We start from the raw sequence: 24575 nt of genomic DNA, 5'->3' as shown, positions 1-24575 counted from the left end.
GAGGAACGAAGACTTCCTACCTTCCACCAGTGAGGGACTGAAACTTCACGCCAATGGCCATGTGGATGAGCCTTCTTGAAAGCATCCCCTTAAGCCTTATTCAAGTCTTCAAAAGACTGCCAACCCTGACCCACTGTAATATTTTAAAAAATGCTTTCCTGAGTCAGTTTTGAGGTCCTAGCTAGAGGCCAATCAGTCCCTTTCTTGAGTGGCTATGTCTACACCCCAACTGCCCCTCTTATTGGGATCTCAATACTCTGAAACATCATACACCCACCTGAATCACACCAAGGCCAAGTACCAGACAAACAGGGACAGCTCCAATGCCCAGAACCCAATGAAATGATTTAAACTGGCCAATCTTAAACTTGCTAACCCTGCATCACTCATTTTTTTTCTCTCCAAAAGCACAGGGAAGGCCCTTGCCCTCAGTTCTGTCTCTGTCTACCCTGTGACTCACCTGGTGCCTTCCCTGAGTGGCCCTGCATGGCATACTGTGTTCTCCCCCAGGAAGCCAGGACTGACAAAAGTCTACAACACTTTCTAGCTCTTCTCTCTTGATCTCAGTGAGGCCTCACCATACCTCACTCAGTGTAATGTGGTCAAAACACAGACATCTTGACCCCAGCCTCTTGAGAAACCCTGGCTAGAACCATCTTGTTAAACTGTTCCCAGTTGTTAATTCTCAAAAATTGTCTGAGGTAAGGAATGTTTGTTTGTTTTCAACTGCCAAGTTTTGGGATAATTTGTTATGCAGTAATGGATACCAATTTCCAAGCTAACGTTCTTCAAAATTGGCCTGATATTTGGGTTTCAACCCCTCTCTGTTAAACTAGGTTCCATTTGTCTCAAGGCTAATTTTCTCTTATCTCTCTCTCTCTCATATATATATTCTCCAGAAAGAGGAATATATCTGGCAAGAGAACTATGTTTCTAATTCAGATAAAATTTTATAAATGATATCTTTGGAAATGATTCATCCATACATGTGCTTCACAGATTTTTATATAATCAAAACATTTTGCCATAATTTGATTTCACCACAGTTCAATTCAATAAGAGTTAACTGAGTGAAAAGTGCCTGCCTAAAATTCTGGCTGGAACAGATGGGAATACAAAAAAAAAAAAAAAAAAGAGAGAGAGAGAGAGAGAGAGAGAGAGAGAGAAAAGAAAAAATGCACAATTTCTGATCTCAAGGACATAATAGTTTAATCAGCTAGTTCTCAAACGTTATTGGTAAACCTGATAAAAATGCAAATTCTTATGCCTCACTAAGATTCTGATTCCAAAAGGATCTCTAACAGACACAGAAATTTAGGTTTTTAAAAGGTTTCTGAAAGAATTTGGTACAAATGCAGACCAGATAATTCCTGAAATACCACTTTATCTTAAGAAGCATATAGAGATAGTTTTTAAGAGTTAATTTAATATCAGCAGAAACAAATCTAACATATGTATCATTGGATTTATTTAAAGATAAATCACACCTTCAACAATGCAATGGCAAGGCTACAGATTTGCATTAAAAAACCTGAGTCTTTGTGAGTCTGTCTTTCTCTCACATTGAACAAATTATTTTATTTCACTGGGCCTCAGATTCTTTACCTGTAAAATGAGGGAAATGGATTAGCTATGTCCTTAAAATACTCTTAATCTTTAAAATTAAATAAATTGGGAAAGCAAGTGGCTAGATATCAGTGTACTATTTTGGTCACATTATCCTAAAGGATGATATTTTATATCCTGAATTTTTCTTCCTCAGTTTTTTAATACAGGCAGACGACAGAGAAATTGAAGGTTTGGGTCCAGACCACCCCAATAAAATGAATCAAGTGGATTTTGTGATTTCCCAGTGGATATAAAAGGTTTTTTTTTTTTTTTACATTATACTGTAGTCTATTAAGTGTGCAATAGCATGATGTCTAAAAAATGCACATGCCTTAATTAAAAAATACTTTATTACTAAAAAATTGCTGAACATCATCTGAGCTTTCAGCATGTCATAATCTTTTCAGTGATGGACGGTCCTCCTTGATGCTCATGACTGCTGGCTGATTAGGGTGGTGGCTGCTGAAGTTTGGGATGGCGGTAGCAGTTTCTTAAAATAACACAGCAATGAAGTTTGGCACATCAATTAACTCTTCCTTTCACAAACAATTTCTCGGCAGCATGCAATGCTGCTTGATGGCATTTTATCCACAGGAGGTTTTCAAAATTGGGGTCAATCCTCTCAAACCCTGACTCTGCTTTATCAACTAAGTTTACAGAACATTCTAAATCCTTTGTTGTCATTTCAACAGTCTTAAGAGCATCTTCATCATGAGTAGATTCTACCTCAAGAAACCATTTTCTTTGCACATCCATAAGAAGCAACTCCTCATCTTTTCAAGTTTTGTCACATCATTGGGCTAGCTCCACTTCTGATTCCAGTTCTCTTGCTATTCCTGCCCCATCCATGGTGATTGCCTCCACTGAAGTCTTGAACCTCCAATTTGAAAAAAAAAAAAAAAGCATATTTGTGAAGCACAATAAAGCAAAGGGTAATAAAAACAGGAGTACCTGTATACAAAATTGAGTGAATCAGACATCATTCGCATGATTGTTAAAAGAATTAAATGAGACAAATTATGTAAAGTTGCTTCTTAACCCTAGAGAGCTTTCCTTAAGTAATCCCCTAAGCTCTGCACTGAGGACTGCCTGCCTCTTCTCACTTACCTGTCACAACTGTCCTTTGCCGTTAGTGATTTTCCAAACCCATTTTTACAGATGAGGACATCTGTATTCAGAAAAGTCATATAACTAGCCCAATTCCTCACAACAATTTACAATATAGCCTCAGAGCAGGACTCAAACCCAGGACTACCTCACTCAAAAGTCTAGGCTATTACAGGAAGATAATCATTTTTTATCCTACCTCTTTGGTGATTAACAATCACTTGATGTGCTAAGAACATCAAATTTCTGATTTCAGACACTTGGGTGGCTCAGTGGTTGAGTGTCTGGCTTGAGCTCAGGTCGTGATCCCGGGTTTCTGGGATCGAGTCCCACATCAGGCTCCCTGCTATGAGCCTGCTTCTCCCTCTGCCTATGTCTCTGCCTCTTTCTCTGTGTCTCTCATGAATAAATAAATACCATCTTTAAAAAAAATTCTGATTTCATCTCAGTTCCTGAATCTGCATTTCCAGCACAGGGAATTACCAAATGCCTTGGTGGCTCTTATCACCAAGGACATAGGAGAACAACACTTCTGTCCACCTCTTTTTTTATTTTTTATGTTTAAAATGATCACTAACAAGAAAGATGATTTTCATCTTGCTTTTGGGTTTGCCTGAATCCTCTGATAAAAAGCTCTGGCCCAGGGTGAGGCATGTGTCAGCAGGATGGCCCTGTTCTTTCCTCCTGAGCCTTCTCGATGGCCTGCGTGGCGGCCAGCTGCTGGGAAATGGCTCAGTCTCATCCCCAGCGGTCCCTAGATAAATAGCTGAACTACCACATTCGTTGTTTTTGAATTCCCTCATTGTCTATAGGAAATCTCTGGCTAGCTGTGCTGGAAAGTCTGGAAACAGGTCAGCAAGAGAGGATCCAGGATTCCTTTCTGCGGTAGTCAGCCAGCTTGCTTGGTGCCTGGCTGGCCTCCAGGTTTTATAACACAAGGGGTGCAGTTCTGAAAAAGTGCAAACATCCTAGAGATTTCTCACAACGTTTCGATTTTTATCCATTTTCCCAGTTCCTGAGTCATTACTAATCTCTCCATCCTCATCAATTTAAATCTGCTTTTGAAAATAATGGGCAGCGAGCGAGATATAGAGGATCCTTCAAAGACATTTAAACCCTATGAAGTAATGATTAAAATACAGAAAACAACTGAAGTAATAATTCCTAACTATTATGCCTCTTCATTATGACTTTTCTGTGCATAAGATTAGATAAGCTCCATTTGTCTGGTAATTTTTTTTCCCATAGAGGATCCCCCAAACAGTGCCTGGCACAGTGCATTATCATGTGCTTAGTGAATATTTACTCAACAAGTGAAGGAAATAAAGTTTAACACATTTCTGCAGATATAAATACTCTTTTAATATATCATCAATCGTTGATAGTTCCAGACTGAGAGGGGTCATAGTAGTAGGTCACTTAAGAGAAAGAACAGCACCTTTCTCTCCCACATTAAAATGAAAGTTGGTATCCTGGGACAGAATTGGTCTAACAAAGATAAAATTAGGAAATTAATTTTCACTGCATCCAGCTTCTAAACCAAAAGTCACAACTTTCCCTTGTATGATCTGAATCCATCTCGCATTCATATTTTATTTAGTCTTTTTTCACGATGTTTTCAAAAATAAATAAGCCATTAAAAAATCAGGTTATTTCACATATAAATTCAGATTTCTGGCTTTCTTTGCAAAAATCAGACTAGCTGCCTACTTGAGGCCTATATTCCACATGATGACAATTATCTTGCTGACTTGGCCCCCCTGCATTATCCGGTAAGACAGTGTGGAGCAATGGTTAGTGTTTGGCTTGTTTGAAGGATCACACAATCTCTGCTCAGTAAGTGTCTCTGTTACCACTGGCATTAGTGCATCAACATCACCTTCAATATTATGATCAATATGTACTAACTCTGGATAGGACTATGGCTGGGGACTTCTGCTATAAATATTATAACATCTTTCTCCCTCCTCACTCCTTTCTCTGTAGGGCTCTAATCAGTGCTACTCAACATCCTAGCTACTAATCACAAGTGGTATTGAATGTCCGAAATGTGGACAGTGTCCTTAAGGGACCAAATTTTTAACTTTATTTAATTTTAGCAGATTTTAATTTAAGTAACCACACGCAGTGACAGACTGCTGTGGACAACACAGCTCTCGAACTTCACTCACAGGGACCTTTTTTTCCCTCCATCAAACAGCTCTCTGGATCTGAAACAAATTTACGTTCTATTGTAAGTGGCTGGCAATATTTTTAAAAGGTTATCTCTCTAAGGGTAATTTGCCAGTTTTGCATGATCAAAATGGCATTTAAAAATATGAATCCCTTGCATCCCCTTCCCCACCCATCATTCTGAGGTAGGATTTCATACTGTGTATTTTTAATAAGCTCTTCTAGGTGATTTTTATAACAAGGCAGATTTAATAAATCCTACCAAAGAAATAATTTTCCAAGGGGGATAAGGAAGAGGAGTCAGCTTGCATTATTCAAGCTGTGGACATTTTTGAACAACATATGCCGACCTCCCACCCTACCTCCTGCCATCCCACCCACCTCAACCTCTATCGCCTCTACTACCCACCTTCAAATCCACTGCTTTCTCTATGCCTCTCAGGGGAAGCATGACCCTCTGATATGTCATTTTACAGTAGATACTTTTTAAGATATGAGCCTGCTCTGTTCTCTGATGATGATTGATACCCCAAACCCACAAATGTCAGCCCCTGTAGCAAAGTTTGGACTACTTAACCCTGAACTTCTTTCCATCACTGTGTGAGTCATGATGTAACTCTGACCATGCTGTGCAATCATTTTTTCTTTCCTGAGACTTTGATTGGGAGTTCAAAAAGGATAATTTATTCTTGTCTGATGGTAGAATTGAGGCGATATAAGCTTGTGCTGAGGGATAGCCATATTAAGTCCTATCCCCATGACAGATCTGGTAAAGCTGATCCTCCAAAATTGAAGGATGAAGCAAAGGCTCAAAAGCAGAGAGAGAAGTCTCCTGGCCTTGAATGTGTGGAGAGAGGAACCTGACTTCATAGTGGCTTTCCAGTGAGGACGTCTACTGTGGGGAATGGCAGCTGGATCTGACCAGGTGATAGCTAAGAGGGAAGGTTACTGGCTAATATTATACAAGAACAGCCTGTCCCTTCTGCTCACCACTAAACTGTTTTCTCAGGAATCTGAGAGAATTGCAAGTTGGCCACTCACAGATCCAGGACAAACTTCTCTGCTACCTTGCATTTCATCAGTTTGCCCCCAAAACATACAAAACAAGTTCTACCCTTCCCACATTGTCTTAATTTTTCTCTCTTCCCCATCTCATACATTCTATTTACCTCATCGTCTCACATGTGAATAAACAGCATGTAAAATAGTCAAGCCAGCCTCCGAAGAAGCTACTTACGTGTCTCTGGGCTATTACACAACACCAACTCTTACTCCAGGTGGGCACTGAGCTCCTGTTAGCCTGGGGATGTGGCAGTCCCATATTCAAATAAACCCTCAGAGACATTCGCCAGGTGTGTGGGCAAGAAAAAGATGAGAATGCATGCTTTAGAACAGTGACTCTTGGGATCCCTGGGTGGCGCAGCGGTTTGGCGCCTGCCTTTGGCCCAGGGCGCGATCCTGGAGACCCGGGATCGAATCCCACATCGGGCTCCCGGTGCATGGAGCCTGCTTCTCCCTCTGCCTGTGTCTCTGCCTCTCTCTCTCTCTCTGTGACTATCATAAATAAATAAAAAAAAAAAAAAAAAAAAAAAAGAACAGTGACTCTCAAAATTCGGTGTCCACCTCAGCAGCAATTGAAAAGTACAGATTACAGGGCCATACACACAGAGATTCTTAATCCATAGGGCTAGGACAGATTTGAAAAACTGGAATTTTAAACAGCACCCTGGGGGTGCCTGGGTAGCTCAGTGGTTGAGCGTCTGCCTTTGGCTCAGGTCATGATCCCAGGGTCCTGGGATTGAGTCCTGCATCAGGTTCCCCACAGGGAGTCTGCTTCTCCCTCTGCCTATGTCTCTGCTTCTCTCTCTCTCTGTCTCTCACGAATAAATAAATAAAATCTTTTAAAAAAGATAAACAGCACCCTGGTCTTTCTGATCTACAGGGGTTTAAGAATTTTAATTTAAAAAGCACTGTCCTAGAGGAAACATTTCAGATAATAATAAAGGTGCTTGGAGTGTGCATGTATGCGTGTGTATGTGTCTGTGTGATGTGAAGGGATATGGTTTTTTAACATCAGAGGGGGGTTTCTCACAACCCTAAAGCCATATTTCCCTCTTATTGTATTGTAGTAATTGACTTACTGCCACTTGTGTCTGGAAGTCCAGCCCAGGCTCTTATTTGAGGGGAGAAAGCTGGGCTTAGGGATGTCTTGGGTCAAGCAAAGAGAAACAGATCCAGTACCTGGTAAACAGAAAGCCACATGTGAACTAAGTGGGTAACGACTGGCTCCAGAACTAACTGCCAAGTGGTGACAGAAAGTCCAGGGGATACTTTAAGTCTCGGTTTGAACAACTACTAATAATATGCACATGCTTTTTGGAGTCCATGAACCAGGATGAGGTTTCTCACACTCAGTAGTATGAACATTCTGGGTTGGATAATGCTTTATTTGGGGTGAGGAACAGGTTATTCTGTGCACTGTAAGATGTCTAAAGCATCCCTGGCCAGTCTACGCACTGGATGCCAGCAGCCCTTCATCCTCCAGGGGATCAAAAATTTCTCTGGATGTCCATTGTCAAATTTGCCCCAGGTTGAGAACCACCAGTATGAGACAGGGGGCAGGGAGAGGGGAATAGCCCCATTCGGGGCTCCCCTTGAAACGTTCACCTTGCCTAAAATTTTCTTTCACAGTAAAAGCAAAGGCATATGTATGCAGATGTGGTAGCAAGGAAGCCTCCCGTTTATGAACACAGGGTTTTAGTGGGTTTATGGGGAAGCTTCTTTCCTCAGAATTTGTCTGCGGTATTTTTAAATTTGTATAAATCCAGTTACAGCCATACAGACTCTTGTACAGCCAGATAAACAAACTCAGGGCAGACACAGCCACATCTTCATTAGCAACTCTGCAGGCAAATTCCCTGTCATTTTGAGATGTTTTGTATTCAAAGCAATTGCAGAAAGAGTATTTCTAGATTCTACTGCCTGCCTTAAATCTGTGGTTTTGTCTTTATTATTGGTGTGGCCTATTACTGCTGGCCAATTGTGCAATAAAATTTGCAGCTTAAGTTTGGTGTCGGTTTCTGTACAATCACAGCTGCTATCTCTCCAAACTCTGGGGAAAACACTAGTTCTAACAGTACTCATGGATCAATATAATATACATCCGGCCTTGGTGTTCAAGAAATCTGCATCTGAGCTCTCAGAGCCAAAACCATCTCCAGGAAGGGCTATGCTAGAGAAGAATAACTAAGTCACCCCCAGATTCAAATGTCTGCTTTCTGAGCAAGCTTGTGGATTGGGGTTCTGTGTGTGGTCAGTTTCTGAAAGCACAGCAATTGCTTCTCACATATCTTTTCCCCAATTACTAAGAGTCCACCACAATAATAAATCATAGACAAACAAGATTTCAGTAGAGGGGCTTTAGGTAGCACCTTGGCTTGTTTTGCTGCCTGTGTTTTATCTTTCTGTAAGGCCAAGTAGTATTTACCTTATGTTCTAAGGCTCAGAACTTGGAATTTACCTATCTTTAAGCATAAAATTCTTGCAGAAATTCTCCTTAAAATGTTGGCCAACTTCCCAGTCTTAGTTTTCATTTGAATTAAGTCACCCCCAGAAAGTTCCAACTACTGATTGTGCGGTAACAAGCTTCTCAGCACAGTTGGAGAAAGTGTTTCTGATTCTGCTCAGAACTCAGCAACCCACTTTAGACATTTATGACTTTTTCCTCTTCTGCCATAAAATGAGGGTGATAATTCATGTTCAACATTCTACACACCCTCAAGACAAAGTGCTGGGCTCTGGGTTAGGTGATGAGAAAAAAAAAGAAAGAGAAAGAAAGAAAGAAAGAAAGAAAGAAAGAAAGAAAGAAAGAAAGAAAGAAAGAAGGAAGGAAGGAAGGAAGGAAGGAAGGAAGGAAGGAAGGAAGGAAGGAAAGAAAGAAAGAAGAAAGACAGGCAGGCAGCTCCTACCTTTGGGAATCTAGTCCAGAAAGCATCATCTCCTTTCTAAGTAGGGTGGCTGGGGATAGGGCTGGAAGATATTCAAATAAAGAAAACAAATTTTCATAAATTCTTTGAAATCACAAGCAAAAGCTCATGTAGATTTAAGAACATTTTATATAGTGGGAAATTCCCGGAGTGATAGACTGTACTATTCTCCACTTATATTAAAATAAGATACTGCTCCAGGATTCTGAATTTAGCAGCTGTTGGCATATGTGTCTCTTGCCACACTCATAAAGATTTTTAATGTGCAATAAAGTAACATATAGCTCATCCCTTCTATGGTTGGATGCATTATTTATAATTAACTAACTTTGTACCATCTTCATGTGTGGAAGAAGCAATAATAGGAGCTATCCATTTTTAGTTCACAGGAAACAAGACTCTATTTATTTTTCATAGTGCCATTTACCTACCACCCTTTCTGCCAATGATCTGAATTGTTTAGCTATAGTTCTTATTTATTTCAACACACTCACAACTGAGAGATGATGCCTGTTCAAAGTGAATTAGCCTGAAAGCTAACCTGAAAATACTGAGAAGTTAGATGTATCTTGCTTCAGTGCAGGTGCATGGGGTAAAACTGAAAGACCACCATGTCTGTACCTGATTCGTTCATAGGTAAAATGAAAATGATCATACTGATGAGAATAAATCTGAAATAAACATTGGATGGGAGTTAAGATATTGGCCTGGCAGACGTTAGAGGTCATAATAATTCTCCATGATTCACTTTGCCCTAGCATCATGAAGAACTCTGGATCTAGAGAATGAAAGAACTCCCATCCACATGTTTTGTTCTGAGAAATGGTCTGCATATTTACTCACTGTATTTACTAACACTAATTCCTAGACAGCTTCCAAAGCTCTCTTTCGGAAAAAAAAAAAAAATTACAGGAATCTCTGCATTTGGGCTCCTCTTTCCCTGAGCTCTACTCTCTCCCATTAAGGAGGCTGGAAGCCACTCTGGGTCACAGAAGGGACAGTCCAGACATTTGCAGGAAGTTCTGTCTTTGGGGTTCAGAGGAGAGCCCTTGTTTCAGAATGCACCTCTGTGACCCTGCTCTATGGGAGCCCAACTGTTAAAGGTACAACTCATTTCAAACACAGATGCAGAACTTACAGAGAGGATTGAGAGATTGCTAATGACCTGAAGGAACTTTGACTATAGTACAGGAGTAAGCACAAAACAAAGGACCTAAGGGCTGGATATAGATACAAATCATAAAGTGCTCGAGTAATTCATTCTAACTTGAAAACCTAAGAGGTATTTTTAGAGGAATTTAAGCATCTGAGCAGAGATGAGGATGATAAAAAAGAACTTCAGTAGTCAGAAAAATCGCAACTGGTCACTGGGGTTGCTACTGGGCAGAGGAGCCATAGGGAAAAAAGTGAGATATCTTATATCTAAGATAAATTATTTGAAATTTTTTCTGCTAGTAATGGTCTACCATGTAGTCATAAAAAGAAATGATCTAAGCAAGGCACTCAGTTTTTAATGGACGAACCTGTCCATTTTAGCAAAATGGAATGGAATTGGAGGGGTATGAAGGTATCACCAATCCCCAACTGGGGATAGGCTTGTTTGTTGCTGAGGCTTGATATTTTACTGGGTTGCTATGATTCCTAAGTTACTATAATAGTGGAGATCAGACCTTGGGTTGGCTCAGATATCTGTGAGAAATTCCATATGTCGAATACAACGGGATTCACAACTGCTCCAGCGTTTCTGAGCCGCGGAGTTGCATGCAGGTGTCATAGTAACTGAGACACACTGTCTCCTGCTTGTGGGTCTTTACCGAATTCCCGTTTTCATTTCTTTAATGAGGAAGAGATCCTTCCCCTTGTTTGTCCCACACCGCCTCATATTATACTGCCGGATAAATTATTTCAATCAATAAAACTGATTAGCCTTTTTGTTTTCCTCTGATCTTTAGCATCTGTGCTCCCGAAGTCATTCTCATATTAATCTGGAATATTGATTTTGCCTTTCTAAATGACAGCGCCCTCGGCCAAGCTGCCTCTCATCCCTTCTTCCCCATCCACTGCTCCTCCTAACCTGACGTCCTCAGCTTTATCCCGCCTGTCGCCGCTTCTGTCATTTGCAATCACGCCCGGGGACTCCTGTCTCTCTCCCACCCCCAGCCCGCCAGTCCTCTCCCCCGATAACCAAAGGGAAGGAGGATCATCGGTAGGACACGGTCACTAGGGCGAGGGCTTCAGACAACTGCACTTCTGCACTGCCCCGTCTCCAGGTCCGATTCCCCACCGCAGCCCGGAACTCGCCAGACACCCGCCAACTCAACTCGCTTTAGGATCCAGGGATGGGGCGTTCAGCCCCGCCCCGGCCCCGCCCTTGACCCCGCCCCCGCCCCGCCCCCTGCCCGGCTGCCCGCGTCGCCTTCTCTCTCTGTCTCCAGGACCCCCGGCCCTAAACCCCGCCCCCGTCTCGCTCCCGCCCCGCCTACGGCCCGCATCGCAGTCTCTCTCCCTGTCCCGTGTCCTGATGCCCCGCCCCTGGCCCCGCCCCTCCCCGCCCCGCCCATCGTTCGCGTTCCCCCGCCCACGTTCTTCCCGGGCCTGAGGCCCCGCCCCCGGCCCCGCCCCCGGCCCGCTCCCGCCCCGCCCCCCGCCCCCGGCCCGCGTCGGAGTCTCCCTCCCTCCCATGTCCCGAGGCCCCGCCCCCGGCCCCGCCCCCGGCCCGTTCCCGCCCCGCCCATCGCTCGCATTCCCCCTCCCACGTCCTTCCCGGGCCTGAGGCCCCGCCCCGGCCCCGCCCCGGCCCCGCCCCCGTCTCGCTCCCGCCCCGCCCCCGGCCCGCGTCGCCGTCTCTCGCCCTCCCCGGGCCGCGCGGCCGGAGCTGGCACCGAGGAGCGGCGGCCGCGGCGGCATCGCGGCCTGGGGACGCCCTCGCTCCGCCGGGCTCGGCGCGCGGGAGAGCGCGGGTGGCGCGCGGATCTGCGTCCCGCGGCGCGGGGCTGCCCGGAGCGTCCGGCGGTCCCCGAGGGCGGGCGTGTCCGCGCGGCGCGGGGCGCGGGGCGCGGGGCGCGGGGCGGGGGCGGGGGCGGCGCGGGGCCGCAGCCCGTGGGAGCGCGGGGGGCGCCGAGCGCGGGGCGCGGGGAGCCCTGCGGGGCCGGCGCGGCCCGGCTCCCGGCCGGAGCAGTTTTCTCGAACTCTCCGCCTCGTCCTCCGCGGGGCCCGGCGCTGCCGGGAGACCCCGTCCACAGCGGCGCAAGGTAAGCGGACCTGGCGGCTGAGGGCTCGCTCGTCCCGGACCGCGGCCGGAGGTCGGGGGCGGGGAGCGGAGCACGGGGCGGCACGACCGTAGGAAGCGAGCGGGGAGGAAGCAAAGCATGCAACAGGCGGGCGGCGCAGGGACGTCTGGCGTTACCGCTGCCTGCGGAGGAGACTTGTCCTGGGCTGAAACTTGGTCGGGCTCTTCGGCGCCGCGGACGGGCAGAGGCGGCCCGCGCCGTGGCCGGGGTCTCAGCTCCCCCTGGCGGCCGCTGGTCGGGCTGGACGGCGGGGCTAGGCTGCAGGTGAGGCTGCGGCGTCGGAGCTCGGCGCTCGCCGCAAGCCCACACGGCCCTTCCGGCTTCTGCCTTCTGCCCCCGAGCCCTCTGCGGCCAGAGCAGCCAGTGACAGCAGGACTCGTCTTTCGTGTTAACTGCGCTTGAATAAACAAACAAACAAACAAAAGGCACGCTGAGTGGGTAAAGCAAGCCCCAGCTAGCACAGGTGCTGCGGCAAAGTTGCCTCTAGCAGCGGCTGGTCATCCGCCACCTTCCCGGGTCGTCCCCGCTGTGCATCTGCAAGCCTGAGGGTCGAAGAGAGCCCCGCGAGCTAACTTAGATTGTATTCGGTGACGGGTGCTGTCGGGGCCCTGCAGCTCCTGTCAGCGCAGAGCATGTAAGTCCCCCGTTCGTGCCCACTCCCAGGGTATCTGTAGCCTCAGAGAATTTTTTCTTTTTGTTTTTCTTTTTTTTCCTCCAGAAAGGAGGTCATGCGAAAGGAACAGGAAAGAGCCGTCAGTCTTGGTGAAAGGGGAAGTTTTCTTTCCCAGGCGGTGGTTACTTCGTGATTGGAAAAGAAGTACGTAGGTGGCCGAAGAGATCAGAGTTTTGTAGTTGTACAGATGAAGCTGATAAGGGACGACGTGAAGAGACTTGCCCTGGGTCATCGTGGGGGATGATGATGAGTAAGTAAGCCTGAACAAGACAGATTGGCAAGGAGGGCAGAGATTTTGAGTTTTTGAAATCAAGTAGGACTTTGAAACACTTGTGGAGGATGCTCTTTTCCCAAAAATGGAAGAAGAAAAAATTTTCAAAGCAGAAGTGTAAAAAGTGGAGAGGGGATAAGGACCAAGTCAACTTCAAGAATTTCAGTACTTCATCAGCTCCTTTGGGCAGACGCAGGCACCAGCATCATCTGTGTGGGTGATTTTTTATCACCAGACATGGTTTCCTATCCTAGGAATGGTTTCTTAATTTGGATTTTTAGAGTACTTACTTTTTTTTTTTTTTTTTTTGACAATGTGTGTTTTGACTCTTCATGTTAGATTTATGTAAAGGAAGTAAATCCCGAATTCCTAGTATCTTTGACTCTACCACTGTTTGCTGTGCGATACAGAAACATTAGAGGTTTTAACATTCCTTGAAATTTTATTGGAAGCAAAACTGTGTCAGGGACACAGATAGATGCTGTAAGTTTCTCTTTTTGGCGACCCTGCTTGCTTTGAATGAACCGAATGTCAGCTGGATTTCACAGCATGTATGATTTACAGTCTGTTTTATCAAGGCCTTAAATGTATGTCTTATCCTAGGCAGATGGGAAATACGCGGAGCACTGTGTTTGACATGTATGCCTAAGGAAGGGAACTCCCCGATGGATCATGGCGTTAATGTTTACAGGACATTTCTTATTTTTAGCTTTAGTGGTGTTTGCTTTCTCTACTTTTGAGGAATCTGTGAGCAATTACTCTGACTGGGCAGTTTTCACAGATGATATAGATCAGTTTAAGACGCAGAAAGTGCAAGATTTCAAACCCAATCACAAGCTGAAGAAAAGTATGCTTCATCCAAGTTTATATTTCGATGCTGGAGAAATCCAGGCAATGAGACAGAAGTCTCGTACAAGCCATTTGCATCTCTTTCGAGCTATCAGAAGTGCAGTAACAGTTATGCTGTCCAACCCCACATACTACCTACCTCCACCCAAGCATGCTGATTTTGCTGCCAAGTGGAATGAAATTTATGGTAACAATCTGCCTCCTTTAGCACTGTACTGTTTGTTAAGCCCAGAAGACAAAGTCGCCTTTGAGTTTATCTTGGAATATATGGACAGGATGGTTGGCTACAAAGACTGGCTAGTTGAGAATGCACCAGGGGATGAGGTTCCAGTTGGCCATTCCTTAACAGGTTTTGCCACTGCCTTTGACTTTTTATATAACTTACTAGATGGTCATCGAAGACAAAAATACCTGGAAAAAATATGGGCTGTTACTGAGGAGATGTATGAGTATTCCAAGGTCCGTTCGTGGGGCAAACAACTTCTCCATAATCACCAGGCGACTAACATGGTAGCATTACTCACCGGGGCTTTGGTGACTGGGGCAGATAAAGGATCCAAAGCAAATATATGGAAACAAGTTGTAGTAGATGTGATGGAAAAGACCATGTTTCTGTTGAATCACATTGTTGATGGTTCTCTGGATGAAGGTGTGGCCTATGGAAGCTACACAGCTAAATCAGTCACACAGTATGTTTTTCTAGCCCAGCGCCATTTTAATATCAACAACTTGGATAATAACTGGTTAAAAATGCACTTTTGGTTCTATTATGCCACCCTTTTACCAGGCTTCCAAAGAACTGTGGGTATAGCAGATTCCAATTATAATTGGTTTTATGGTCCAGAGAGCCAGTTGGTGTTTTTGGATAAGTTTATCTTAAAGAATGGAGCTGGGAATTGGTTAGCTCAGCAAATTAGAAGGCACCGACCTAAGGATGGACCGATGGTCCCCTCCACTGCCCAGAGGTGGAGTACTCTTCACACTGAATTCATCTGGTATGATCCCCAGCTCACCCCACAGCCTCCTGCTGAATACGGTACTGCAAAAATGCACATATTCCCTAACTGGGGTGTTGTCACTTACGGAGCTGGGTTACCAAATACGCAGACCAATACATTTGTGTCTTTTAAATCTGGGAAGCTAGGGGGGCGAGCTGTGTATGACATAGTTCACTTTCAGCCATACTCCTGGATTGATGGGTGGAGAAGCTTTAACCCAGGACATGAACATCCAGATCAGAACTCATTTACTTTTGCCCCCAATGGGCAAGTATTTGTTTCTGAAGCTCTCTATGGACCCAAGCTGAGCCACCTAAACAATGTACTGGTGTTTGCTCCATCACCCACAAGCCAGTGTAATAAGCCCTGGGAAGGTCAACTGGGAGAATGTGCACAGTGGCTCAAGTGGACCGGTGAGGAGGCTGGTGATGCAGCAGGGGAAGTCATTACTGCCTCTCAACACGGAGAAATGATATTTGTGAGTGGGGAAGCAGTGTCTGCTTACTCTTCAGCAATGAAGCTGAAAAGTGTGTATCGTGCTTTGCTTCTCTTAAATTCTCAAACGTTGCTGGTTGTTGATCACGTTGAGCGGCAAGACAATTCCCCAATAAAATCTGTCAGTGCCTTCTTTCATAATCTGGACATCGATTTTAAGTACATCCCATATAGGTTTATGAACAGGTACAATGGCGCCATGATGGATGTGTGGGATGCACACTACAGAATGTTCTGGTTTGATCATCGTGGCAATAGTCCCATTGCTAGTATACAAGAGGCAGAGCAAGCTGCTGAATTTAAGAAACGGTGGACTCAATTCGTTAATGTTACATTTCAGATGGAATCCACGATCACAAGAATTGCATATGTCTTTTATGGGCCATATGTCAATGTTTCCAGCTGCAGATTTATCGATAATTCCAATTCTGGACTTCAGATTTCTCTCAGTGTCAATAATACTGAACATGTCGTTTCCATTGTAACTGACTACCATAACCTGAAGACAAGGTTCAATTACCTGGGTTTTGGTGGCTTTGCCAATGTGGCTGACCAGGGCCAGATAACCCGATTTGGTTTGGGCACTCAAGCAATAGCAAAGCCCATAAGACATGATAGGGTTATTTTCCCCTTTGGATTTAAATTTAATATAGCAGTCGGATTGATTTTGTGCATTAGCTTGGTGATTTTAACCTTTCAGTGGCGGTTTTACCTTTCTTTTAGAAAGCTAATGCGGTGGATCCTAATCCTTGTTATTGCCTTGTGGTTTATTGAGCTGCTGGATGTGTGGAGCACTTGCACTCAGCCCATCTGTGCAAAATGGGCAAGGACGGAGGCCGAGGCAAGCCTGAAGTCTTTGTCTTCCGAAGGGCACCACATCGATCTTCCCAACGTCGTCATTACCTCACTTCCTGGTTCGGGGGCTGAAATTCTCAAACAACTTTTTTTCAACAGTAGTGATTTTCTCTATATCAGAGTTCCTACAACCTACATCGATATTCCTGAAACTGAATTTGAAATTGACTCATTTGTAGACGCCTGTGAATGGAAGGCATCTGATATCCACAGTGTGCATTTCCGTTTGCTCCGAGGCTGGTTGCAGTCCTTAGTTCAAGACACGAAACTACATTTGCAAAACATCCATCTGCATGAACCCAGTAGGGGTAAACTGGCCCAATATTTTACAGCGAATAAGGACAAAAAAAGAAAATTGAAAAGGAGAGAGTCTTTGCCAGAACAAAGAAGTAGAATGAAAGGCACCTTTGATAGAGATGCTGAATATATTAGGGCTTTGAGGAGACACCTGGTCTATTACCCAACCGCACGTCCTGTGCTCAGCTTAAGCAGCGGGAGCTGGACCTTAAAGCTTCATTTTTTTCAGGAAGTTTTAGGAGCTTCTATGAGGGCATTGTACATAGTAAGGGACCCTCGGGCATGGATTTATTCAATGCTGTACAGTAGTAAACCAAGTCTCTACTCTTTGAAAAATGTACCAGAGCACTTAGCTAAATTGTTTAAAATAGAAGGAGGTAAAGGAAAATGTAACTTAAATTCAGGTTATGCTTTCGAATATGAATCGTTGAGGAAAGAATTATCAAAATCCAAGTCAAATGCAGTCTCCCTGTTGTCTCATTTGTGGCTGGCAAACACAGCAGCAGCCCTGAGAATAAATACAGATTTGCTGCCTACCAGCTACCAGCTGATCAAGTTTGAAGATATTGTACATTTTCCTCAGAAAACCACTGAAAGGATTTTTGCCTTTCTTGGAATACCTTTGTCTCCTGCTAGTTTAAACCAAATACTGTTTGCCACCTCCACAAACCTTTTCTATCTTCCCTACGAAGGGGAGATATCACCAACTAATACTAATGTTTGGAAACAAAACCTGCCTAGAGATGAAATTAAATTGATTGAGAACATCTGCTGGACACTGATGGAGCATCTAGGATATCCAAAGTTTATGGACTAAATGCTGCAGGTCAGCAGAGATTTGCACTAATACTTTGCAACCCGGTTTGTGGATGTGAATTAACGAGAGTTTGTTTATTCTTGTACTATGTGCGTGTGTGTGCGTGTGCGCGTGTGTTCAGTTTGTTACTTGCACAGAGATTATTTTAAAAATAGGCACCATATTTGGTCTAGCAGGATTTATTTTTACATCACTGCTATCCCTGCCTTTGTTTCTGAATTTTTTTTTTTTTTTCCTGCCGAAATGTTCCTACTACAGAGGCATAGATGAAGTTATGTGATGGTGGTCGGGGGAGGTAGGAAGATTTTACAGGTTTTCGTCTAGCCGTCTCCCTCGTCTGTAACTGTGCTGATCTATCTTGGAACCTCAAACACTGCTAAAGGCCTTTCAATTGCTGCTTTGCCCAAGCATCTCTTCCTTTCAAGATGGACTACAAAAGTTCCTTATCTTTTTTAAAGGATCTTCTAACACATTTATCTTGCACCAAAAAAAAAAAAAAAAAAAATGTTTTTTTTTTTTTGTATTTTTTTTTTTAACTGTATATAATGTTCAGTGTTATCACTGGGGAAATGGTGAAAGCTCCTATCGGAACTATAGGATTCCTTCTGGAAAAAATACAGATGGAAACACAGAATGAACATTTTTTTTGAGGTCAGCAACAGTGATCTCAAAAGCCTCCTTAAAGTTTTTTACTTAGAAGTAATAAAGAGTCAGTCTTTGAACAATCTGGGTGCCAAGGGCTGGTAGAGTATTTTAGACTTGCCTGTCTGTTTAAAACTCTCCTTTCTCTTTCTTGCCTCCTTGAAGCTACAGCTGTTCCCATCACACCACTTGCACCGCACCATGTCCTTTCTGTCACTGTCATGCAGAACAGTCCGTTGTTACTAATTGTTGAAGTCCCGACATTGGTGGGGATTTTTTTTTTCCCTGATGATTAATTTTGCATTAAAGCCTGACACTTAGAATCAAATTTCTTTTTGTGGAATTATCACTGCATGACTCAGAGAAAGCAATGCCACTGCTGCCAGTGTTTTTTTAGACTGGAAACAGAGTTGGAAAACTGCCTGACTTATCCTGCATCCCTTTGAATGAGTTTACAGACTGCCAGTGTCTGCAAAAGTTGAAGGCAAATGGGAGATGATGTCAGAGGCATCTGTTTCCTTTACCATCTGCATCTTATTATAAATGTAGTCGTCATAAAATGTGGTTCATTTTATTTTGGTAAGCTCTGAAATCAAAATGCCGTGCCATTATAAGCCAGTGCAGTAATTACAATGCATTGGATAGATACCATTACGCAGTGTCGAGACCTGATGAAAATCTCTGTACAGATTGCAGTCTTCCTGACGTTTCAGACTAGTTTCCTCAAGCTCTCGAACACTTGGGAGTCTGTCATTCTGACCTAGATAAAAGTGGTTCTTTCTCAGTAGTTTGTTATGTCAAAATGTGCCTCCAGAGTGATAAAGCTGTGGATATGTTACATTCCAGCTAAACCTAACGTGGCTGTCATTTCTCTTCCACTATAGCATGAATGCAGACCACTCCTGTTCCCCTACATCTCCTTCCTTCCCACTGCTCTCCCTTTCTCTTCACAATGTCAAAATTAATGCAATCATATTGTATTAATATAGGTTGAGAGGGCAGCTGAAGACCTGAATCTACAGTTATTCTCAAGGAAGGTTATTCTACCTATCTCAGGGTTATCAACAACCATGTAAAAATTGCTCCATGGATGAGAACACTGTTTCCATTATTGGGCATAGTGTCAGTGTTTGCTTTCAATTCCCAGGATGTGTGATCTCAAATCAGATCAAATAAGGCTTTGGGTTGGCAGTAATAGCAGATCTGCTCAAGGTAAGAATTACAAATGTGTGCAGAACCTGTACCACTGCCTTTTAACTTTGCAGAAACACCCCCACGGGGAAGGAGGGAACCAGCTTGAGTATGGGGAGGAATCCGAGGAGAGGTGGGGAAAACAATAAAGAATAGCTGTGTGAATGATACGGGGGCATGTTATTGATAGCTAAGGAAAGGGACAGATTTACCAAAATGTTCTTCACTGTGTGTCCTTTCACCCCCACACAGCAATGCTAAGGTGAGTCTCCCTGGCACTGTCCTCGCCCACTTGCACCCCAAGGGAAAGTTTGCTGGAAGAGACCTCTATTTACAGATTTCCCACGTGAGGAATGTGATGGGTGAGGGATGACCCAGCCATTGGATCTGCACGCAAATGTTCATGCTTGGGACCCCTTGCCTTATACTAATGCCTGAGGTGACCGGCACCCAGAACATCCAGGTCCTGCATCCTTAGGGTGTTAGATCCAGAAAAATTCAAAAAGTCTCCACACTTAATTTTATTCTTACCATCTTGAAAATAATTAAAGGGATCATTGTCACTATGTGACACTTCTAAAGGAAACACCTGTCCTCTGTGTAATTTACCCCTTTCTATATTAATGTTCTCAGACTTAGACCTAATTGGGATAAAAAACTGTTATTAAAATAATAGAATTTAAGTCTTGAAATTACAAAAAAAAGACTTTACTCACGAGTAACAAATGCAGTGGTAATAATATATATGGTTCTCAAAAGTTAGAAATAATGCAAATTACTCACTTCGGATGAAAGAATAAGACCATATCCAGAACTGAGTTTACTGTAATGAATTCTGGAGAGAATAGGACATAGGAGACTCTCTTCAGGAAAAGCAAGATGAATTGATGAATTGATGCGCATGCCTAAATTTAATTGATAGAAACCTAAAGTGGCACAAGTTTTAAGCAAATAACAAGAATATGTACATATTAGGCAAGTACCTGTTAATAAAGGTTTTAAATTTAAAAAAAAAAAGCCCACATACATATTAGATGTAGACCCCAAATATTAAACCTTTGGTTGGCTGTCTTTTTAAACCAACAGAGAATTAGTAAATACCTGGCAAGAATGGGGTGTTAAAACTCCCAGGCATGGCAGAGGACTTCCAAGAAACCTTCAGCAAATGTATTCAAAGAAGAAGCTGCCCTCCACCCACACCAGTGCATCTTAAACATTTTCCTTTTGTGGAAGTGTTGCATACTTTTGATTAACATTGTTTATCAGCACTTTCCGGTGCATCATCAAAGATCCTAGCCATTCTTGATATATATGTAAAGTATATCCAATTACGTGTGAGTAGTCATTAGCAATGGTTTTAAAATCACTACATTTGATTGGCTTGATTAACTGATGATAATTAGAAAAATATTCACTGATTAATTTAGGAAAAAAAATGTAAGTAGAAGGCAATATGTAATACCATTTCCAGAGGTAAGGATGCCTAATATAGAAGATATCAAGGAATTTAACATGTGGACTATTTACTGCTTATTTAAGTGTGGCTAAAGTGTGCCTAATATATATAAAATATCTGCTAAGGCAATTTTTTCCATTACTTGATCAGTGTCATTCCCTTCATGTTGGCAGAAAAATTCAAATAATATCCTAAGAACTAAATGAATTTTTGCACAAAGGATGATAGGAACGTCAAGCAATAGATTCTAACATTCTCTAACTTGTAGATGCTTGAGCTATAATTTACATGAGCTTTTGTTACATTTATTTCAAGTAACATGTACATATTTAATTAATTCTGTTTCCAAAGATAGGTTCAGCTAAGGCTTCCAAAGGATAGAGGGTTTCATTTTTTGTGTTTGTTTTGTTTTTCACACTTACCCAATTATTCAGTGAAGAAAAGATAGACTGAGATCATAAACTAGCGTATTGGAACTATGTGTATAACAAGACTCCACTACGAGTAAATGAAAAGCTAAAGGCAACTTGGCTATGGTCGGGATAATTTTCTAATAACTCTCTTTAGATCTTTGGGTGACTGCAAGGATTTTATGTGGAGCTGAGAAGGCAGGGACTTGAAACGGGGCACATTGAATACTGAAATTCAGCCTCAGAATTTCAGCTACAAAACTTGTACCTTTCAGTGATGGTGCTTAATCCCAGCTCTATCTCTGACTTTGACTCATTGCATTCTTTATACATCACCCCAGTTACTAAATGGCAAGAGCATCCCTGTACTATCCACCTGTGCTCTACATTTGTCCCTGCTGCTATTGGTAAGATCTTCATGCTGCATATGTTACTCATGAAAAAGATTACCTGAGACATTTTGAGTTTGGTGCACAGGACTGGCATGGAACTTTTTATTTTTTTATTTTATTTTTTTAAAGAAGGGTCTTTAGCGAATGAATCTCTGATGTGCTCCTCATTGAGCTGTAGGATTTTAGGTCTCCTAAAATCCTCACAACAACTTTACATGGTACTTCTTTTACAAATAAATTTGAAACCCTTATTATCTCTATAGGAAATATAGTTTTTTTGCAAGGGAATTTTTAGTGGATATACAGTTTATAAGTTCATTTATTCGCTATACCTTTTGGGTATCTATCTTTTGGATCCTTTTTTTTTTTTTTTTTAATCTTATGGATCCTGACCAGTGTGAGGGAAGAACAGAAAAATCAGTTGACTGTGTCCCTGCTGTGTGAGGAATTGGCAGTCTTTACAGACTTCAAAGCTAATAGGAATTCACCAAGAAGTCGACAAGGGGGAACATGCCAGGTAGTGATGACCACCAGAGGAAAGACACTAAATAGTTGTTTTTCAGTAGACCTGGTTTCTTTATTTCTGAAACGGTGGTTGTGAGGAAAGGAGTCATTTACTGAGAGGAAGTTATGACTGGTAAACTTGGATGAAGATCACCACTTTTTTTTTTTTTTTCTAAATTAGGTTTTGGCTCTGGCCGTCATAGGACATCCCATCAATGAGTAGCTTTTCCAAAAGACCAGTGTCAATAGAACAAAACCAGCACTCGCTCTTTCCCCATTCCCACTCACTCAACCAACACTATTCACAACAAAGAAATTTGGTTGTAGGTGAGTATCAAGACATACTCTGAAAAGAATGTGTGAATGAGGTCTGACTGATGTGTGTGTGTGCAGATCATTCTAGTAATGGCAGTAAGAAGGATAACACCATGTTCTTGATCCAGAGTCCAACTGGCCAATAGCATCTTTTCCTGTTCCTCCTCTCCCAGTGCTTCCAGACCCACATTGCTAGGTACAGCTATCAATACTGGGAATGCAAAAGTGAACAAAACCTGTGGCGCTGACAGTCTAGTGGGGATTAGAAAGAAACACATTCTTATTTTGCATTTCACAATGTTTCTAGTTCAAAGGAGTCTACAGCAAATGGGAGTCCATACTTGTGTCAAATCTGTGACTAACAATCTAATATACTCAAGTGGAATTCAAATTAAGGAAAAAAAAATCTGGTCTTTCCTACGTCATGTAAATAATACCAGCAGGAAGGGAGGAAAAGAGAAAGGAAGGAAGGAAGGAAAGGAGGGAGCGAGGAAGGAAGGAATGAATGAATTTAGAGCACAGAAAGTAAGGTACACAGGAGAATACTTCTATAACAATTGTGTTAATTCTATGAACTATTTAAAAATCTCTTTGAAATCTTATTGTAGGTAAACCTTAAGAAAAATGATAAAGTATAATTTGAGCAAATCTTTTTCATAATACACTACAATTACCCTTTCTGTTTTATTTCTTTAAACTATTTTTGTATTGTGCACTCTTAAGATCAAATGTAATTTTTTGAAGTATATTAGCTAACACTGATGTTGAATTTTACTTATATGTTTCAGGTTTTCAAATGTCAGAGATATGTGATGTTTTACCTTATGTCATCTTCCTCTCTCTTTGGGATATACACATTGTTCTTAATGGTTTAAGGAAGCAAACTTTCACACACATGCATCACCTGCGCTGCTCTTCATTCATATTATTTTTCTTTTCGGAAACGGATTGAGCTCCCAGTCACTGTCACCTGCCTCACTTAGGATGTGAGCACTAGAAACTCTTCAATCCCTGCATTAAAATCTGGCACCCCTCTGTACACAATGCATAACACACTTCTTACTTATTGCATGATGCAAATAATGCTCTAAACCCTTATTGTACTACAGTGAAAGAATATTGCCCATTTTTTCTGGTATTTATTTATTATTTTAATTATGTCTTCATTTATTCCTTCACTTTGTTCCAAAAGATTCATTTTATTGTAGATTGGTTTAAAGTACATGAGATTTTAAAATATGGCTATTTTAACTATATTACATCTTTTTAATCTGATGCTTAAGGTCATATTTCACAAAACTTTGAAGGGGAGATTTATTCATGTGTAAAAAAAACACAATATGACCAACAAGTGATGAAATTGCTTTCGTAAGATACCTATACAAAGATAAGTGAATATAAAGAATGCAGTTAATAAAAGTCAGGTGTTTTTACTTTTCATTATCAGACATTAACCTGAGCCCTGTGGCTATTTCAATGCTAACAGTGCACAGCATGCTTACAGTGGGTTTTTGAGCACCAACAAACTTGTGGTTACTTCTCCGGAGTTACTAAAATGAACTGAATTGCACACACATTCAATTTGTCTTCTACCCACCACTAATTATAAAACTATCAAAAAATGCCCTTGTGGAACACATGAGTAGAAAGGTACCTGCTTGTGCACACAAGTGCCCACTTGGCAGAGTTGCATTACCATAAGAGGCCTACGGCCTTCTCTGAATAACTAGCAGACAACTCCTGGGGGTCTTCCACAGGCTGTTTGTACCTTCCCCCATTTCCTTACTTAATTTGAAGGAGGCCATTTCTGTTAAAATGTTACATTTATATAACACTTTTATATATTATATGAGCTTTGAAATTAGAAAAAAAAAAAACCCTGAATACAAACCCTAGGTCAGTAAGTACTGACCAGCTGTAAGGTTTGGGGCAACTTTCCTAATTTTACGTCTCCATTACCCCTCTGTAAAACTTCCCTAGAGTCGATGCATGGATTAAATAAAACTACATGTAAAAAATCATGGAACAGTACTTGTTTCCTCTTTGTGATCACCTACAATTCTCTGGTCTTTTATACTTTAGTTTAGTATTTAAATTATCCTCTATTTTACCATAGTATTGGACATATCAATTGAGTCAAAGGAACATAAAATCACACTTATATAATTAATGCATTAATTGAAAGCAGTGCTTTATGTTCCCATTTCAAGAAAAAAAAAATATTGCAACTTTCACTTAGTTCAGCTT

General features: G+C 42.3%; 2 protein-coding genes across 8 annotated transcripts in view; one reads left to right on the top strand and one right to left on the bottom strand.

Annotated features, from left to right (window-relative positions):
• Nucleotides 1-2028: 2028 nt before the first annotated feature.
• On the bottom strand, nt 2029-13068 carry LOC121481899 (WAS/WASL-interacting protein family member 3-like). The gene is made up of 4 exons (XM_041739490.1): nt 12963-13068; nt 12135-12560; nt 8856-8916; nt 2029-2485 (listed from the first exon to the last, which is right to left on the bottom strand). The coding sequence occupies exons 1-4, from the start codon at nt 13066-13068 to the stop codon at nt 2401-2403; spliced, it is 678 nt and encodes a 225-aa protein (XP_041595424.1). The 3' UTR covers nt 2029-2400.
• The window catches only part of DSEL (dermatan sulfate epimerase like), a 90048-nt gene continuing 77398 nt past the window's right edge, over nt 11926-24575 (top strand). For 2 of the 7 annotated variants that reach the window (XR_005985462.1, XR_005985461.1), the window contains exons 1-2: nt 11926-12124; nt 12882-22340. Coding sequence is in view for 4 of the 7 variants with exons in the window: in XM_041739664.1 (XP_041595598.1) it covers nt 13780-17418 (3639 nt within the window). In the remaining 3 variants the exon portion in view is untranslated. Of the gene's footprint in view, nt 12125-12881; nt 24347-24575 lie in introns of those variants that run through there. The other 5 variants (XR_005985460.1, XM_041739664.1, XM_041739665.1 and 2 more) reach the window with 5 other exon arrangements.

Source organism: Vulpes lagopus, chromosome 24 (assembly GCF_018345385.1).
Source record: "Vulpes lagopus strain Blue_001 chromosome 24, ASM1834538v1, whole genome shotgun sequence".
Classification (NCBI taxonomy): Eukaryota; Metazoa; Chordata; class Mammalia; order Carnivora; family Canidae; genus Vulpes; species Vulpes lagopus.
Note: the sequence above shows the minus strand (reverse complement) of the source record. Positions and strands in the feature narration are given on the sequence as shown.

Coding starts and splice junctions, on each gene's coding strand:
- LOC121481899 (XM_041739490.1), bottom strand. CDS start 13,068: ATGACCCAGGGCAAGTCTCTTCACGTCGTCCCTTATCAGCTTCATCTG. Junction 12,561..12,962: donor ACTTCTTTTCCAATCACGAA/GTAACCACCGCC, acceptor TGTTTATTCAAG/CGCAGTTAACACGAAAGACG. Junction 2,486..8,855: donor TCTGGACTAGATTCCCAAAG/GTAGGAGCTGCC, acceptor TTCAAATTGGAG/GTTCAAGACTTCAGTGGAGG.